This window comes from Melospiza georgiana, chromosome 14, assembly GCF_028018845.1.
Source record: "Melospiza georgiana isolate bMelGeo1 chromosome 14, bMelGeo1.pri, whole genome shotgun sequence".
Taxonomy (NCBI): Eukaryota; Metazoa; Chordata; class Aves; order Passeriformes; family Passerellidae; genus Melospiza; species Melospiza georgiana.
Genome location: NC_080443.1, coordinates 19,411,526 through 19,429,514, shown reverse-complemented (window position 1 = coordinate 19,429,514; position 17,989 = coordinate 19,411,526). Strand labels below are relative to the sequence as shown.

At 58.2% G+C, this 17,989-nt stretch overlaps 1 protein-coding gene across 2 annotated transcripts; it reads left to right on the top strand.

The window, feature by feature from the left end:
• Positions 1-1,099: 1,099 nt before the first annotated feature.
• On the top strand, positions 1,100-17,101 carry KIAA0513 (KIAA0513 ortholog). Of its 2 annotated transcripts, XM_058034230.1 has the most exons (13): positions 1,100-1,244; positions 6,410-6,920; positions 7,914-8,013; positions 8,921-8,994; positions 9,126-9,196; positions 9,877-10,084; positions 10,472-10,512; positions 10,964-11,042; positions 11,582-11,659; positions 13,191-13,220; positions 15,458-15,538; positions 15,785-15,879; positions 15,991-17,100. In XM_058034230.1, exons 2-13 carry the CDS (start codon positions 6,553-6,555, stop codon positions 16,038-16,040), a joined length of 1,275 nt encoding a protein of 424 aa, XP_057890213.1. In that variant the 5' UTR covers positions 1,100-1,244; positions 6,410-6,552; the 3' UTR covers positions 16,041-17,100. The 2 variants fall into 2 exon arrangements, with proteins under 2 accessions (XP_057890213.1, XP_057890214.1); XM_058034231.1 differs by lacking the exon at positions 13,191-13,220 and having other exon boundaries at positions 15,991-17,101.
• The last annotated feature ends 888 nt before the right edge of the window (positions 17,102-17,989 follow it).

The window sequence follows — 17,989 nt, the reverse complement described above, 5'->3', positions numbered from 1 at the left end:
GGTGTCTTTCCTGAATATCCCAGATATCAGGGTGCACAGGGGCTTGGATGGGCTGGTTTGGGCTGGAGAATCCCCCTTTAGTGGGAGCCCCACCTTATTCTGGTTAATATTTGGGATGTCTGCAAGTGCAGGTAGTTAGGCTGTTTGGGGCTGGAAAATCTCCCTTTTCTGGGAGATTTTAAGATATTGGGTTAATATTTGGGATATCTGCCAGCACTTTAGGCTGGTTTGGGCTGGAGAATCCCTTTTTAATGAAGACCCCACCTCATTTTCCTCAATATTTTTTCCCATCTGCACCTGCAGGGACTTAAGATAATTCTGGCCCCCTTTTAATGGGGACCCCACAATATTTTGGTCCATATTTTCCATATTTGCCTGTGCAGCTACTTTAGGCTAGACAACTCATCTCTGATGGGGATCCCACCTAATTTTCCTTAATATTTCTCAGCATAGGGCTCACAGGGGCCGGTTTTGGGGGAGAATGGGGAATCCCTCCCTGAGTGGGAATCTCTCCCCAGGCTGTGTGCTGTGGGAAGGGTTCTGGGGATCCACCACAGCATGGAGATCTCCTCTCTGATGGGGATCCCACCTAATTCTTCTTAATATGGGGCACACAGGGGCTGGTTTTGGGGGAGGATAGGGATTCCCTCTCCGGGTGGGGATCCCTCCCTGGGTGAAACGCTGGCTCTGGGCAGCCAGCACAGTGTGGAGAACTCCTCTCTGATGGGGATCCCACCTAATTTTCCTTAATATTTCCCAATATAGGGCGCACAGGGGCCGGTTTTGGGGGAGGATGGGGATTCCCTCTCTGGATGGGGATTGCTCCCCGGGTGAAACGCTGGCTGTGTGACACGGGAAGGGCTCTGGGGATCCACCACAGCGTGGAGAACTCCTCTCTGATGGGGATCCCACCTAAATTTTCTCGACATAGTGCGCACAGGGGCTGGTTTTGGGGGAGGATGGGGGTTCCCTCTCCGGGCGGGGATCCCTCCCTGGGCCGTGTGCGGCAGGAAGGGCCCCGTGAGCCAGCGCAGCGTGCCCGGGTGGCACCGGGAGCTGCTGCCGCCGCTGAGCGCGCAGCCGCGCGTGGGCACCGGGAGCGCCGGAGCTCCGCACGGAGAGAGGGAGGGAGGGAAGGAAGGAGGGACAGCAGCGTCCCCGCGTCCCTGCATCGCCCGTCCCCGGCCCGCCGGATGCTGCCGGGGCAGCGGCGAGCCGAGGCGCTGCGGGGCTCCCGGCTGCAGGTAAGGGAAGGAGGGAGGATGAGGATGAGGATGGCGCCGTGACCCCGCCTGGGGACAGGCCTGCGCTCGGCTGGGCTTTAATCCGTTTTTCTGAGCCCATATCCCGCTCGGGAGGGGACACCCCGCGCTTTTTTTTGCCCCAGCTGGTTTTGGGTTCAGCATCCAGGGGGTGCGGCCATCGTGCCCGGGGGCTCCCGGTGTTCCTGGGCTCCGTTTGCAGCTCGGGCTCCATCCCGGTGTCCCCCCCCGGCTCCATGCCGGGGATGGAAGCAGAATTCCCCATTTCCCATGGGAATGGGGGGGCTGAGGGTGGTCGAGGCAGGGACCCCCCCCCCCCCCCCATCCCCGCGTGTGCTTTTTGGGGAGATCATTTCCAAAACACAGCCTGGTACGGCCCCCCTGGTACGGGAGGGATTTTAGCCGGGTAAAAAATGAGAATTGCGGAATAAATCGCCCCGGTTTGGGGCTCCCTGGGGATGTGGCCGCGGCTGTGTGGGAGCTGCGAGGCTGCGGGGTGTGAAAGGAGAAACCGCAGCTCGCACAAAAGCCCGGCTTGCGCAGCTCGGGTTTATTAAAGGGACATTTAATTCTCCTCGCAAGGCGGACGGGGAGCTGCCATCTGGTGTCTGATGGCAGCGGGGGAAAGGGAAAGGCGCTCGGGGAAGGGAAGCGGGGCAAGCTGGGAGCTCCGGGCTCGGCTGGCCGGGAAACGGCTCCGGTTCGAGGGCTGGGTGATGGTTTGGGAGCGCTCCGTGCGAGCCAAAGCCGGGCTTGGGGAGGGCAAGGATCCGCCTGGATCTCCCGGCGCTGGGGTTGGGAGAGGAGGTGATGATGGGGAATAGATCCTACAAACCTCCAGGTATCACACGCCAAAATCCGCCCTTGTCAGGGGTTGGGGTCCCGGTGCGGCTCGGGACGGGCTGGGAGCGGACCCTGGCATGCACCGAGTGTGTGCGGTCCCTGCCCCGCCTGGCACCGCTCTCAGGTGCCCCCTGGCATGCAGGGCATTATTTTCGGGGGTCTCAGGGCTGCAGCAGGGTTGTGCCTTGGCCAGGGCACAGCCGGAGCCTCCCCGAGAAAGCCGGGAGCGCATCCCGGCCCCGGGATCTGTGCCCAGCCCAGCCAGGGGAATTTCGGCTCTGCAAAGCGCCAGGATGAGTTTGAACGAGGAGGTTTGTGTGTTTAAATCCGGCGGGGCGCTGGGAGCGGGGTAAGCGCGGTACCCCCGCATCTGGGGCGCGTTTGGGGCTCTGGCACGGAACGGGTCCGTGCCCCCGTGCCGGTGTGTGCTGCCCGGGGCAGGGACACGGGAACAGGACTGACCAGTTCCCGGCGGGACACACGCTGTTCCCGGCCGGCACACCGAGTTTCCCTTGGCAGGCGCTCACTCAGCCGTGCCCAGGGTGCCCTGCAGGGCCCGGCCGGGCTGGCGCAGCGCGGGGCAGAGCGGGTGTCCCCGGCAGTGCCATTCCCATGCCAGACCCGTGCCAGGGCACTGCGAGCCCCCGGGGTGGATGGGCCAAGGGAGGGTTTCCAGGGAGGGCCGCAGCGTGGAGAGATGCCAGCAGCGAGCAGTGGCGCTCTGCCAGCCCCCGAGCGGCGGTGACACCAAAAAATCCCTCCCAGAGCGTCCCGGGGCTGCCTCCTCTGCAGGCATCAGCGTTCTGCCCCCTTTCCTGCAGGATGGGAAGGGTTTGTGCCTGGCACAGCTGGCACAGAGCCGTGAGATGAGTTGGCATCACCTGTGCAGCAGAACAGGGCACAAACCCTGCCCTGGCTGGGGCCAGGTGAGCATCCCTCGCCCCCGCACAGCAGCGGGATGCAGGAACCCCTGGCATGGATGCAGGAGCCCTGGCATGGATGCAGGCAGCCCTTATCCTGGACACAGTGCCAGGGCTCTCTGCAGAGCTCTGGCTCTGCCCAAACGAGCAGAGTTGTCCCCTCTGTGCTGCCAGTTCGAGTCCTGCAGCAACATCAGTTGTGGATTTACCCCTTTCCATGAGCTGAGTGCCCACAGGGGCTCTCAGAGCTCCTGCTGGGTGCCAGCCTGCAGGGATGAGGCCAGGAGGAGGCAGGCAGAGGTTTCTTTGCTTTAATTACAGTTTTTAGTCATCCCTGACAGCTCCAGTCTCCGTGCAGGATGCAGTGTGTGGGTTGGAGCAGTGTCACCCACAGCCGAGCTGATAACAGGGATTATTATCTCAGTTTGTCATCCAGCTCTGGGGACAGGCTGGGAGCAGAGCATTGGTCTGGAGAGAGAGGAGAGCTGGGGCACAGCTTGGCCAAACCCTGCTCCCCACTGGGATTTCCATTGGATTGGATCCCAGCTCCCAGGTGTGAATCGCTGAGGCCCCACAGCAAACCTGCCCTCAGCACCTGGAAAAATCCCTAAGGGGAAATCTTCAAACCTGACCTCAGCACCTGGAAAAATCCCTGAGGGAAAACTTCAAACCTGACCTCAGCACCTGGAAAAAGCCCCCAGGGGAAAACTTCAAACCTGACCTCAGCACCTGGAGAAATCCCCGAGGGGAAACTTCAAACCTGACCTCAGCACCTGGAAAAAGCCCCCAGGGAAAACTCCATGCAGGGCTTAGGGATGCTGGGAGATCCAGCCAGGAATGATGGATTCAAGGGCAGGTCATGGATAAAAGCTGCTTGCACAATGTGCAGCTGTAGGTGAATCGTGCACATTCACCCCAGCGTTCCTTTTCAGTAAAATCAGGCATTTCCCAAAGTTTCAGGGCACCATGGCTTCCCTGTGGCATTCCCAGCATGGCTTCAGCACATTCCTGGATTTTATTCCTGAGCTGATGCCTCCACTTGTCTGGTTGAGCTTCATGGTTAAAGTCAGAACTGCTGAATTTCAGGATGATGCTGGAGCTCATGATGTTGTATCAAGGCTGCCAAGCAGCCTAAAAATCCCTTTTTATTCCAGAGCCCTCATTTACTGTCAGACTTGACCCAGCCAGGCATGGAACCCCCTGGGCAGTGCTGGGATGTGCAGCTGAGCTGAGTCCATGAGTGCCAGCTGTGGGATCTGAGGCTCTCATTTGGAATTTTGGCTACTCCTCCCCTGGATTTGTCCTGCTGGAGCAATGAGGAGGTTGTGGAGTGAGGACAGGGCTGGTTCTACAGCTGGTTTTGGGTTTGAAGCTCTTCTGGGCTCTGTGCTGAGAACTTTTGGGGGAACCTGGGCGGCTGCCAACACCTTGGGACACCTTTGGTGGCCTTCACTCAAGGGCAGGGCTTTACCATGAGCTGGGCAGTGAGGGGTTAAACCTTTCCCGTCCCCCTGTGAGCAGGATGCACTCCTGGGGCTGCTGGGCTGGACTGCAAGTCCTCCTTCCCATGTGCCAGGGCCTCACCACAAGAATTCCCTCCCAATGTCCCATCCAAGCCTGTCCTGTGGCAGAGGGAGCCGTTCCTTGTGTCCTGTCACTCCAGGCCTTCATCCAAAACCTCTCTCCAGCTCTCCTGGAGCCCTTTAGGTACTGGAAGGGACTCTGAGCTCTCCCTGGAACCTTCTCTCCATCAGTGCCAAAGGGACTTTGCAGCTGCTGTGGGAGTGGGAAGGGATGGAGACGGATGGAGGGATGGATGGATGGATCCATGGAGGGATGGATGGATGGATGGATGGATGGATGGATGGATGGATGGATGGATGGAGGGATGATGGATGGATGGATGGATGGATGGATGGATGGATGGATGGATGGATGGATGGATGGATGGATGCAGGTCCCTGCAGCTGGAGGGGTGCTTTGGGATTGGGTCACACTGCCAGGACACGGAGCCAGGCTGCAGCTGGCTGGATCCCCATGGGAATGGGAACCCTGCCAGTCCCTGCTGTGCTGCAGCCTCGGGCTGCTCCTCTCCCAGGAGCCAAACTCTGCCCAGCTCCTGGGGCTCAGCAGTGTCCCTGGGGCTCACCAGTGTCCCTGGGGCTCAGCAGTGTCCCTGGGAGCAGCTTTAGGCGTGTGCCAGGGGCTCAGTGTGAGGGAAGCTGGCACAGAAGCCGCCAGCTGAGGTGGCTGCAGGGCTTCTGCCACCCCAGGTGACTTTTCTCGCTGTCCCAGCCTCTCAAGGAGCTGTGTTTCTCTCACTGTCCAGTGCCCACAGGGCCCCTGGAGGAGAGGAGGGGGGGATGCTGCTGAAGAGCAGCTGCTCCTGCAGCCCAGGGGTTGTTTTCCCGCTGTGCTGTGCTTGGTGAAACACGTCAGATCTGCTTTCAGCCTGATCTGTTTGTCTGATTAACTGGACATCGGTCCTTTGGGGGATTTCTGCTCTGGGGGTGCTTGCCTGTGTCCTGGGATCAGCTCCCTGGAAGGCACGGGGCTGTGTCTGTGCTGCTGTCGTGGTGCTCTGGGTTTGTCACTGTCACCTGTGCTGCTGTCCCTGCTCCTGTGCCCGGATGCTGCAGTGTGTGCTGGGTTTCAGACACTCCAATTCACCCCCTCCTGGGGCAGAAACACCCTCAGGGAGTTCTCTGTGACTCTCTGACACAGGGACAGCTTCAGGGTGGCCTCTTTTGCTGCAGCACTGTCCAGGATGGGCACACGCTGGAGCATCCCCGTCCATCCCCTTCCCTGTGCTCTCTGTACCTCCCTTGCAGGACCTTTGCAATCTGGGGCGTCAAACGCCTTAACTGCAGTGCAGAGCTTTGCATCCTCATCCCATTCCAGTTCCTGTGGTGTCCAGCATCCCCCTTCCCATTCCCAGCTCAATGTGTGTTAAACTCCAGGATGCTCCACCCCGGGATGATCCCATTTCCCAACGGGGTCAGACAGAGCCCTGAGCAGAGAGAGGCCGGGGACAGGAGGATGCCAGGGCTGCCCTGCAGAGCCACCAGTGTCCTGCCAGCTGCTGGCTCCTGCCAGCCCAGTTATGCCCGTCAGGTCACATCCCAAATGTGACATATGGAGCTGAGGCTCCGATTGTCCCTTTTCTGGGCTGAAGGATGGAAAACCCTCTTGAGCGTTGCCGACAGCGTGTGAGCGTTCCATGGGATTGCTGATTCACGTGGCTGCTGGAGAGGAGCCAGCTCTGTGTGTCCCTCACTGCTGGGGGACATCCTGGGGACACTGTGGGTGGTGGCCTCGCCCAAGCTCCATGGTGGTGGCTCCCCGGGGTCCTGTCCCCACTTTTGTCCTCCTTGTGCCTTTCAGATGTGCTGTGGTGACCCGTGCCCTGCCAGCAGCTCCTGCCTGCCTTAGCCAGCATCCTGCCAGCCATGGCCTCAACGCCCCAGTGAGGGACAAAAGGACGAGGAGAGAGTGTCCCCAACAGTGCCACATCCCCTGGGAGAGCCATGGAGGCCCCTCTGGATGTGCCTGTGGGGAACCTCATTGACTTTGACAGCGAAACGCCCGCCTGCGACCCCTCAGAGCCGGCTCCCGCTGCCCCCAGCGACAGCGGCCAGCGAGGGGGTGACAGCGGTGACACGGGGGATGACAGTGGCCACCCGGGGGACACAGGGGACGTGGCTGCCGAGGAGAGCGACGCCACCGAGTCAGCAGACAGCGAGAACGACATGGGGGGCTCTCCCCAGCACTGGGGCGGCCCCCGGCGCTCCTCGTCCAACGAGTCCCTCTCGTCCGGCCAGAGCGCGGAGTCGGCGCCGCGGGACGAGCGCAGGGAGTTCATGCGGGGTTACGTGGAGAAGATCTTCACCGGGGGGTGAGTGAGCGGGGACAGGCACATCCCTCGGGATAGACACGGATCTGGCTGCGGTCCCACCCCAGGAGCAGCAGTTTGTCCTTCCCCTTCGTGGCTTTAGTGGGATGTGGTTTGTGATGGTGTTCGCAGGCGTCTGAGGATGAGGGAAGGGATGGGGATCTGACTCCACGTTTCAGAAGGCTTGATTTATTATTTTATGATATTTATTATATTAAAAGTATACTAAAAGAATAGAAGAAAGGGTTTCATCAGAAGGCTGGCTAAGAATAGAAAAAGAAGCAATGATAACAAAGGCTTCTGTCTTAGACAGAGAGCCCAAGCCAGCTGACTGTGGTTGGCCATTAATTAGAAACAACTCAATGAGACCAATCACAGATGCACCTGTTGCATTCCAGAGCAGCAGATAACCATTGTTTACATTTTGTTCCTGAGGCCTCTCAGCTTCTCAGGAGGAAAAATCCTAAGGAAAGGATTTTTCAGAAAATATCATGGCTGCAGTGGTTTTTGCCTTGCACTCCTCTCCCGGCCGCAGCTTCCCTCCCTTCTCTGTCCCCATTCCCATGCCAGGGGCTCACTGTCCCCGTCCTCTCTCCCCACTGATGCTGAGGGCAGTGCCAGTGGCCCACGCGTGCCCAGGGACCCTGTGGCAGCCCCTGGCTGTGCCCCCAGCCCTGCATCCCCCAGCTCTCCGTGTCAGGCTGGATGCAGCAAATGGAGCGTGAGGAGCAGCAACAGGGCTTGGTTTTGCTCTGGGGCTCCCTGCCTGTCTCAGTTTCTGCTCACACTGTCCTTGGCTCTTCCCTTCTCCCCCTGCCTTTGGTTTCCCTCCTGCCAGGGAGGGAGAAAAGAGCAGCACGAGGCGAGGGATGACAAAATGGATGCTGCTCTCCTCCTCTTCCCCTGCTTCCTCCAGCGCCAGGATGCTGATGCCAAGGGGGGATACAGGTCACATCCCTGGCTTTAATGATGTTTTTTATTCTTTCCCTGTTGCAGAGAGGATCTGGACCAGGAGGAGAAGGCCAGGTTTGGGGAGCTGTGCAGCAGCGAGGACGGGAAGGGCAGGGAGTGGTTTGCGAGATACGTGAGCGCCCAGGTAAGGGGAGAACAGGCATCCTGCAACAGCCTCAGGGCAGGGGGATTGAATCATACCCCAGAGAAGTATTTTTGGAAGGCAGGAACTCAAGGAAAGTGAGGAACTGCAGACAGGAGTGAATAAATGCATTTTGAGCAGTTAAATACACCCTTGGTGCAACGTGGGAGAGAATTCGCTCGGTTTATTTAAAATTAAATCCCACCAGCACTCAGACACATCCCATTCCTTAAAAATAAATACCCCAAACCCAGACAGGCACAATGCTTAATCTGAGGGGAATCTCAGCCATGAGGGCTCTTTTCCCTGGCCATGGGGAGGGTCCTGGGCTCTGTCCCTGTGCTGTGTGACACCTGGGCTCTGTCCCTGTGCTGTGTGATACCTGGGCTCTGTCCCTGTGCTGTGTGATACCTGGACTCTGTCCTGGGCTCTGTCCCTGTGCTGTGTGATACCTGGGCTCTGTCCTGGGCTCTGTCCCTGTGCTGTGTGACACCTGGGCTCTGTCCTGGGCTCTGTCCCTGTGCTGTGTGACACCTGGGCTCTGTCCTGGGCTCTGTCCCTGGGCTGTGTGATACCTGGGCTCTGTCCCTGTGCTGTGTGATACCTGGGCTCTGTCCCTGTGCTGTGTGACACCTGGGCTCTGTCCTGGGCTCTGTCCCTGTGCTGTGTGATACCTGAGCTCTGTCCTGGGCTCTGTCCTTGTGCTGTGTGATACCTGGGCTCTGTCCTGGGCTCTGTCCCTGGGCTGTGTGATACCTGGGCTCTGTCCTGGGCTCTGTCCCTGTGCTGTGTGATACCTGGGCTCTGTCCTGGGCTCTGTCCCTGTGCTGTGTGATACCTGGGCTCTGTCCTGGGCTCTGTCCCTGTGCTGTGTGATACCTGGGCTCTGTCCTGGGCTCTGTCCCCGCAGCGCTGCAACTCCAAGTGTGTCTCAGAGCAGACCTTCTACCGCCTGATGCAGTCCTTCGCCCTCGTGCTCTTTGAGTAAGTCCTGGGGTCACTCTGGGGCTCGGTGGGAACTGGAGACCAAACTGAAGGGTCCAAAAGGCCCTGAGGGCAGAGCTCGGTGGGCTCCCATCACGGGGTGTCCTCACTGAGCCCTCCCTCCGTGCCAGGTGCCACCAGATGGACGATTTCAGCCCTGCCAAGAACCTCATGACCATGTGCTTCACCTATTACTACATAGGTAAGGGAGCCCGCAGCCCTGGGGAGGCTCTGCTGCTGTGAAATGTGTCCTGTGCATGGGAAAAGGCGTTGGAGGGGTGGAAAAGAGCCCAGAATCCATGCAAACCTGGCAGAGCTCCTGCTGGGGTGGTGATGCTGCTTTGTGCTCATTTCCAGCCAGGAATATTTGTGTGTGACAGCCCCCAGGGTGGGATGTAAGCACCCCAGCCCAGAAGCATTCTGGTTTATTGTTTGGTGTGCAATGGCTGCTCCTCCACAGGGGGGTTGGATTTTCTGTCCAAAATGGGAGTGGGGAGGATAAAAATAAAAAACCTCCAGGAACTGGGATGGGGAAGAGCCCAGAATCCATGCAAACCTGGCAGAGCTCCTCCTGGGGTGGAGATGCTGCTTTGTGCTCGCTTCCAGAAAAAAAATATTTGTGTGTGACAACCCCCAGGTGATCCCAGCCCGGAAACACCTTGGTTTATTGTTTGGTGTGCAATGGCTGCTCCTCCATGGGGAGTTGGATTTTCTATCCAAAATGGGAGCGGGGAGGATAAAAATAAAAGCTTCCAGGAGCTGGGATGGGATCTGGGGTGTTCCCATCTCCTGGTGGCGCAGCCTGGAGCTGGGTGCAGGTCCCCAGCAGCTGGCAGCACTCGGGGCCGTGTGCCCACTGAGCTCCTGGCACGTTTTCCCCAGGGAAGCCCCAGGCCCTGCCCCTGGAGGCCAAGGAGAAGCCCACGGGCAGCATCGACTCGTACCTGAAGTCAGCCAACACGTGGCTGGCCGAGAAGAAGGACATTGCAGAGAGGCTGCTGAAAAACACCTCAGCCAAGACAGAGAACGTCAAGGGCTTCTTCGGGGGCCTGGAGACCAAGCTGAAGGGTCCTGGCAGCAAAAAGAGCGAGTGGGTACCACTCCCTTGGGGGGCTGGGCCGGCACCATGGGGTGTGGGGCCACCGTGGGGCTGCCATGGCCACCAGGGCCTGGCCCCGTCTTCAGTCACTGTCACCTCATGGTCTGAGAGTCCTGCTTCCCTTGGCCATTGTCCTGATTGCTCCTCATTTGTCTCAAAACTGAGACAGCCACGGAATTATGTGGTTCCAAGCTTGTGCATCATCTCTGTGGTGAGGGGAGGGATGTCACCGTTTCACTGTCTCTTTGTCACTTTCTGGCCCTGGGGACGGTGGCATGGGGTCAGGGGGTCTCTCAAATGAGGTTCCCACTGCCAGGGGGCCATGGGCTGTTGGGGGGGCAGGATTTTTGGGGCTGACATTGATTTCTTGTGCCACAGAGAAGGTGAAGACAAACCAAAGGAGAAGCTGAAGAAGACAGGTGAGTGCAGCCAGTGAAATAGGAATGGCCATGGCACCCTGGGGAAGGAGAGAGGGGTGGAAAGGCTGGAATCCCTTGGGATTAGGTTTGAAATTCCAATCACAACTCTTGTCCTGTGAGGATCTTGTCCTCAGTGTCACAGGCTGCAGAGGTTTGGGCACCCACTGCCTTGAGCTTTGGTGGTGCAGCAGTCTCCCCCAGCACCTGTGAGTGCTCCCAAAGTGGTCCAGTCCCTCCAGGATCCTCCTGGGACATCCCTGCCATCCTCAGGGCTGATCCCTGCCCTCCAAGGGCACTCAGAGCTGCTCCCCCCATTGCAGGGATGTGTTTGGTTTGCAACCCATCCCATTGCTCAGCTACCAAACTGGGAGGGAGCACAAAATCCACCCGTGGGTGGGAAGCTGGGAGTCCCCCAGGTGCTTGCTGGTGTGTGACGGTGTTGTCCCCACAGTGTCCCTGCAGAGCCCAGAGGAGGAGAAGAAAGGGGAGAAGATCTACCTGTACATGCACCTCAAGCAGCAGCCGATCTGGTAAAGCCCCTGGATGAGCTGGCCCTGCCTGGGGAGGGTCTGTCCTGCTGTCCGTGTGTCCCCAGATGGTCACGAGTGCCCCTAACAGAGCTGGCCTTGGCTTTGGCACGTCCCTTGTGCTAATGGGAGAGTGTTTGCAGCCACCAAAGGGCTGGTGCAGAAATCTGCCAGGTTTGTTGGGCCCACCCTGACCCTTGGGAGGACTCAGGGACAGAATGGGTGAGACTGGGGAATCCTGAAGTGGTTTGGGTTGGCAGGGACCTTAAATCCCATTATTCCATCCCATTATTCCATCCCATTATTCCATCCCATTATTCCATCCCATTATTCCATCCCATTATTCCATCCCATTATTCCATCCCATCCCACCCTGCCACGGCAGGGACACCTTCCACTGCCCCAGGCTGCTCCAAACCCCATCCAGCCTGGCCTTGGGCACTGCCAGGGATGCAGGGGCAGCCACAGCTGCTCTGGGCACTCTGTGGTAGCCAATTATCAATCCCAATTAGCCATTCCCAGCATTCCCTCCCTCCCTGCAGGCACAACCTCCGTTTCTGGAACGCCGCCTTCTTCGACGCCGTGCACTGCGAGCGCAGGAAGAGATCCCCCACCACCAGGTAGGACACGTCCCCGTGGGAAAAGGACACCCTGTGTCCCCTCCAGCCCCCCAGGGAGCTCCCCCCAACAGCCCTGAGCTCGTCCAGCCCTGGGGAAATGCTCTGCTTTCCATCCCCACTGGAATCCTACCGGGAGCACTGGGCAGTGCTGGTGAGATCTGCAGCCTGGCAGGGCTTTGGGAGCAGGAATGGGGTTCTTGCTTCTTGTGCAGCATTTTTGGGGGGGACCAAACCCTAGAGATGTGCTCAGAAATCCCAGCCGGGGCTGAGGCTGCTGGTGCTGAGTTTGCCAGCAGGGAGGTGGCAAACTGGGTCCGGGAGGTGCTCGGTTCAGCCACCAGGATGGAGGGGATGTCCCAGCTGTCCCCAGCAGCAGCCAGCAAGGAGAGAAGCTGGGGAGCCCCCAGAATTGTGATAAACCTGCCAGGGATGGGGCTGCTCGTGTCAGGGGGTGCAGAAGTGGGTGAGACACTCACCAAGCTTGTGCCCACCTCTTGCTGCACCCGGAGCTGTGTGAGGGCTCCGGCCTCTCCCTCCCCTCCTGGCAGCAGTTCCCCACTCCCAGCCAGCCCCTCCTGCTCTCTGTGCAGTGCCTGAGGCTCTGAGCTCTCCCTGGAGCCCTGGAGCTGCCCCTCTCCCCATCCCAGAGCTCTGCCAGCCCCCTCTGTGTGCCCCAAACCCCGAGCTGAGCGCAGCAGCCCTGGCTCACGCCCGGGATGCTGTGCCAGCCTCAGCTCTCGGATCAATCCCTGTTTTCCCCTTTATTGCTTTCCTTTTTCTCTCCCAAGCAAGCAGGGAAGAGCCTGCAGAGCAGCAGCGTGGCCATAACTGCATTTGCTCTGATTAAGCCCCAAATTAGCAGCAGCAAGTGCCTCGCAAGGACAGACGCCACCGGCAGCTGCTCCCTGCTCCCGGTGCCTCTCCCAATTAATCTGATGGCTGAGCTGGAGCAAGCCTGGCTGACAAAGGAGCTTTGGGAGCTGCAGCCTGGAGAATCCTGCGTGTCTCAGGGGGTTGGGAGGTGGTGGTGACCCCCCCGAGTCATTGGAGAGGATGTAGAGTCCTTACAGTGAGCTGAGGATTGAAATCCCTGCTGGGATTGGGGCTGGGTTTGGAGTTCCAGATTTCCAGGTCGGAAATTGGCCGTGGCAGAGGCCCAGGAGATCCATGAGGATGGGGCTGAGGCCACCTCTGTGCTGGGGTGGCCAGGACACCTCTGGGGTGACCAGGACACCTCTGGGGTGGCCAGGACACCTCTGGGGTGACCAGGACACCTCTAGGGTGCCCGAGCTTTGTCCTTTGCGAGACCTTTGGGGAGGATTTTCCTCCTCTGGATGGGGAGGGCAGGGGAAGTGGGGGGAAGGAATCACAACTAAACTCCTCTTTTTCTCTCTCTTTCCTCTCTCTCTCTCTCTCTCTGCCTCTAACAACCTTCTTCCATCTCCTCCTCTCTCCGTCCCCCCCGCCCCTGTGTCTTGCATGTCCTTTTCTCGCGCCTCCTTTGTGGGCCCCGTTTCTGCCGCCGCTCCAGAGGGAACCCTGGGGAGGAAGAGGAGAAGAGGTGTGTCTGTCCCTGTCCTTCCTTAGTGTCCATGTGCTCCCTTCAGGTCCAGATCCTGCCCTGGGGACGGGGGGATGTGTTCTGGGGGGCTCTGCAAGGCCCTTTCTCCATGGAGGTTTGAGCGTGAGCATCGCCCTCCCCAAGGGCCTGAGGGGGTTTAGGTCGGCTCCTCTTTCATGTGGCTCTTAAAAAGGAGCCTGAATGGTTTCAAGCTGTGATATTTCTCTGGGAACATCCCTCTGGGCAGGTTTTGGGCATGAACTGAGTCTCTTTGTGCAGAAAGCATCCCCCTCTCCTGTCCTTCCTGCCTGCTCCTGGCTTCTGCTGCCGCTTAGAGGTGCTGGGGATCCTTTGCCAGCTGGAAAAGCTGCTCCTTTTCCATTTTTAACGCGCTTTTCTGCTGCCATCCCTTAACAAAATTAAAACTGCAGATGGGGAGGGCTGCATGTCGCAATTGGGAGCGTGTCCTTGGGGCCACGAGCTGGGAGCAGTCACTGCTCCCTTGGAGCGAGGGGAATGGGGGCAAATCCCTCCAGGTGATGGCATCAGCAAGGGGATGAGGAGTTCTGGAAGCCTGGCAGTGAGTTTTCTGTGTGGCTGAGGGATGTCCTGGCTGAGGGATGGTGTAAATGTCACTGCTGGCGTTTGCTGCTGCTGGAAGAGAAAGGAGTTGATGGAAACTCCTCAGCACATCCAGGCACAGCAAGGATCCCCTGGTACCCCAAAATCCAACCCCACAGCCCAGGGGGTTCATCATCCCTGTTCCTGTCCTGCTGGTGAACATCAAAGGCTTTGAGTGGAGCCACATGTGGGTTTTCTCCCTTCCCAGGCATGTTACTCTCCAGTAATAAGCCAGAAACACGGCCAGATTTTTTGTTGGGTACTTTGATAATGTTTTTTTCTCCCTTCTTCCTCCCTCCAAAACATAAAAAGGCAGGAAAAAAAGAGTTACAAACATGCCTCTTCTGTAAGTGAGCCAGTGGGGTCTGTGAAGTTTTGCTTCCAGATTTCAAAGCCCCTTAATTCAATTCTTCCCCTCTCCTTTCAGCCTCTGCATTTGGCCGTGTGTTTTATTTGTTATCCTAAGCTTTATCTGAGAGAAATTACACCTTCTTTTATTTAAAAAATTTCCCCTGAAACATGTTGTGTGCATTTCCAGAGCCCTGTAAACAATGAGCTGCTGGCTGCAGGCTCGGCTCAGCACTTTGCACATCTGGCTTGGGGTGATTTAGTGGGCACTGGTTCCCTTGGTGGGGTCAGCCTGTCTGACCACCCATTTTCTCCCAGTTCCAGGCCCACTGGGGCTGAGCCAGCCTCTCTGAATTTTGGGTGAGATCTCCTATATCTCAGCTCTTTCCTTCTGCTTGCTGTTCTGGCCAGCTACAAGTGTCCCTTCTTCTCCTGGTGTTCTCCTCTTCCTTCTCCTCCATTTTTCTTCTGCCTGTCCCTGTTTCTCCTCGCTTCTCCTCCTCCTATCCCTGGCTGTAACCTCACCTGGTTCTCGGGAAGGGGCTGCCCTCACCCTGGAGCTGTAGATTCCCTGGCATGCGTGCACTGAGCCCTGCTGCCACCACCCCAGTGACATCCCTGTGGCACAGGCTTCACCCCCGGGGTGGGGACTCTGCCCCTGCCCAGAGCTGGCTGCCAACACCCAGAGCTTCAGCGCCCGCAGCCCTGAAGGTGCTGCTGCAGCTGCAGGGAGCCAGGGCAGCCTCGGGGCACTGCTGGCCTGTGGGGATGGGTGTGGGAGCTCCTGTCTGAGGGGGGGGGTATGTTTGGGGAGCACCTCGGCAGGGATTTGGGGAGTTGGAGATGAGGGACAGGTGCCTGGTGTCCCCCTGTCACCATCCCAGGCTGGGGGGCTTCAGCAGAGCCATGCTGGGGTGGCCACCCCTGCTTCCTCCCCGTGCCCACGGTGAGCTCTGTGCTGGAGGGACCAATGCTCTTTTTAGCTCTTAATCAGGGCCTTTCCAGGCAAAGCCAAGGTTGGATAAGGTTGGTTTTTTTTTTCCCTGGGGCATCTCTTGCTTTGCTCCAGGGCAGGAGCTCTGCAGATGGATCCAAGCTGTGAGCTCATCCAACACCCAGCACCTCACCCAGGGGCTCTCCTGTGCTCCACGGGGCTCTTGGTGCCTTCCTGTCCTCCAGCAGCGTGGCCCAGGGTGGGAGGAAGCAGGCAGGGGGTGCTGAGGTGGCAGTGGTGCCAGAGTGGTGCCAGAGTGGCCCGTTCCTTGCAGGGAGAAGTGGTGCCACATGACGCAGGAGGAGCGCGACGACAGCCTGCGCTTCAATGAGAACATCACCTTCGGGCAGCTGGGGTGAGCAGGGCATGGGGAGCCCCCTGGGGACACCTCCAGCTGTTCCCCCTCTGGGCACATCCCTTGTGGTGCAGAGCATCTTTGATGCTTCCCCGTGGGACCACTCCTGCCCTTTCTGTTGAACACCCAAAGGGACCGAGCCGAGCATCATCCCATGCGAGGGGCTGTGGAGAGGAGGAGGAAGGTGGGGGGAAGAAGGGGCAGCCTGGCCATTCTCTCACCCAGAACCTCTCTCTCCTCCCTCAGCACCTTCATCCACAACATGCTGGCCTTTGGCCTCAACAAGAAGCTCTGCAGTGACTTCCTGAAGAAGCAGGCGACCATCGGCAACTTGGACGAAGGTAGGGCAGAGCCCGGGGCATGTGCAGCTGGAATCCCGGAATTCTGGGGGGATGCAGCGTGGATGGGGTGGTTCAGCAGCCTCCCTGAGCCCTTCTCTCTCTCCTCCCCAGAGCAATACAAGCTGCTCAGTGACCACATCGAGCAGATGGCCCCGGAGTAGCTGCTGGGCAGAGGTGGAGACGGCAGCCGGCCAGGTGGGGAGGGAGAGGAGCCCACCCCGGGGCTACCTGAGACTGCAGCTGGGCTAGCGACAAACCAAACCACACCACGAGCTGCAATAAAACCTGCATGATCGTCCATCAAGCTCTAGAGCTGCCCCAGGGCAGCCTGTAGACATAGGAGCCAAGCAGCCCCCGCCCTCGCCAGACCCTCCCGCCTCTGTTGTCGGAGTAGGTGCTCCCAAAAGTGAATTTGGTTGGTTAAAAAGCAAAACAAAACACAAGGGGAAAGCAGGAAGAGCGTGGCAGTGCAGCCCCCAGGTGCTGAGTGAGCAGCACTCCCGTGATGAGGGCTCTGGTGGTAAATCCAGAGGGATCCAAGGCTGCCTTTCCCCGCTGGAGCCCCCTCGCTGATGATGCTGGAGGGGATGGCAGGCACCACAGCCAGGAGCTGGGGCTGCCCCCAGCCACCCCCCAGTCAGGTTCTGTGCTGTCTGCAGGGTGTCACCACTGCCTGGGGACATGGGCAGGGTGGCGCCTTGCTGGGGACAGAGGTGGGGATGGCAGAGCTCTGCTGCCACCCTCCCTGGGAGCTGGAGGGAAATCCTTCCCTTGGGAAGCCTTCCCCGTGCTGCCCGTGTGGGTTTGCACCTCTGGGCAGAGGGACAGCACTTTGCTCCATACCATTAGCCTGGATCAGCAGGAAAAAAGCCATGGCCTGGGGCAGGATTGCAGGCAGAGGCAGAGGAGCTCTGCCTGCCTTGGGAGGAGATGACAAAAGCTCATCCCTCTCCCTGCTGCCCTGTCAGTGCGGGGATGCTGCTGCATTGTGACATTTCCCGAAGCCTCCCGGCATCCTGTGGCAGTAGATTAATGTCCTCCTTCCCCAGGCTGCTCCTCTCTGCCCCCTCCTTTGCTCCAGCTGCTCATCCATCAAACCTGAAGCAGCCCTGTCCAAAGGACACCTCCTGCTCTGCTCCAGGGGCTGCAGATCTGTTTTATCCCTTGGACCTTGGCACGGTGTTTGCAGAGAGGCTGGGGACACGGGGACATCTCTGGGGACATCTCTGGGGACATGGGGACATCTCTGGGGACACAAGGACATTGCTGGGGACACGGGGACATCTCTGGGGACACAAGGACATCTCTGGGGACATCTCTGGGGACACGGGGACATTGCTGGGGACATCACTGCTCCCCTCTGCAGGAAGCAGAAACCCCCAGCCCTGCACAGCCAAGGGTCCAACAGTCTCCCCCCAAAACCATCACCCTGAAACACGAGGCCAGGTTTCAAACAATCCATTTTTCCCTGTGCTGCCAGCTGTATCCCATAGGAAATAGCATAAAAGGATGATTTTTCCACCTAGCTCTTGGCTTCTGGTGTCATTTCCAAGCATCAAAGTGATGCTTTTACCTAAGCTGGGGATGGGATCTGTGCTGGGTCTTGTAGGAAGGACAAATCCAGCACCAATTTTAGCTTGGCCATTCCCAACCCTGGGCAGAGTCACTGGAGAAGGGGTTTTGTTGGGATCAGGGGCTGATGTTGGTCCCTCATCCCAAAAACCCCTTCCTGCTGGGTAAAATGTGCTGCACCATGAGCAGCTCCTGGAGCATCCCATCCCCGTGGCCTTCCCTGTGTCTGTCTCCACTCAGGTCTTTCCCAAATCCTCCTTCATTTCTTTATTATTATTATTATTTTTTTTCCAACATGAAAAGAAATGTTCAGCACTGAAGTATATATATATATATATTATTTGCATGTGTATTTTTCTATAAAAACAATTAAAATCCAATAAAAAATAGCCATAAACCCTCCCTGACTGGGACTGTGTGAAGGACGGGATGTGAGAGAGAGAGAGATTGGAATAAATTATCTTAGAAATGAATATTTTCTCTCAATTGTTGTGTTTTTTAAGCAGATGGATTTTCTCTACATTGTTCAACCTCAGTG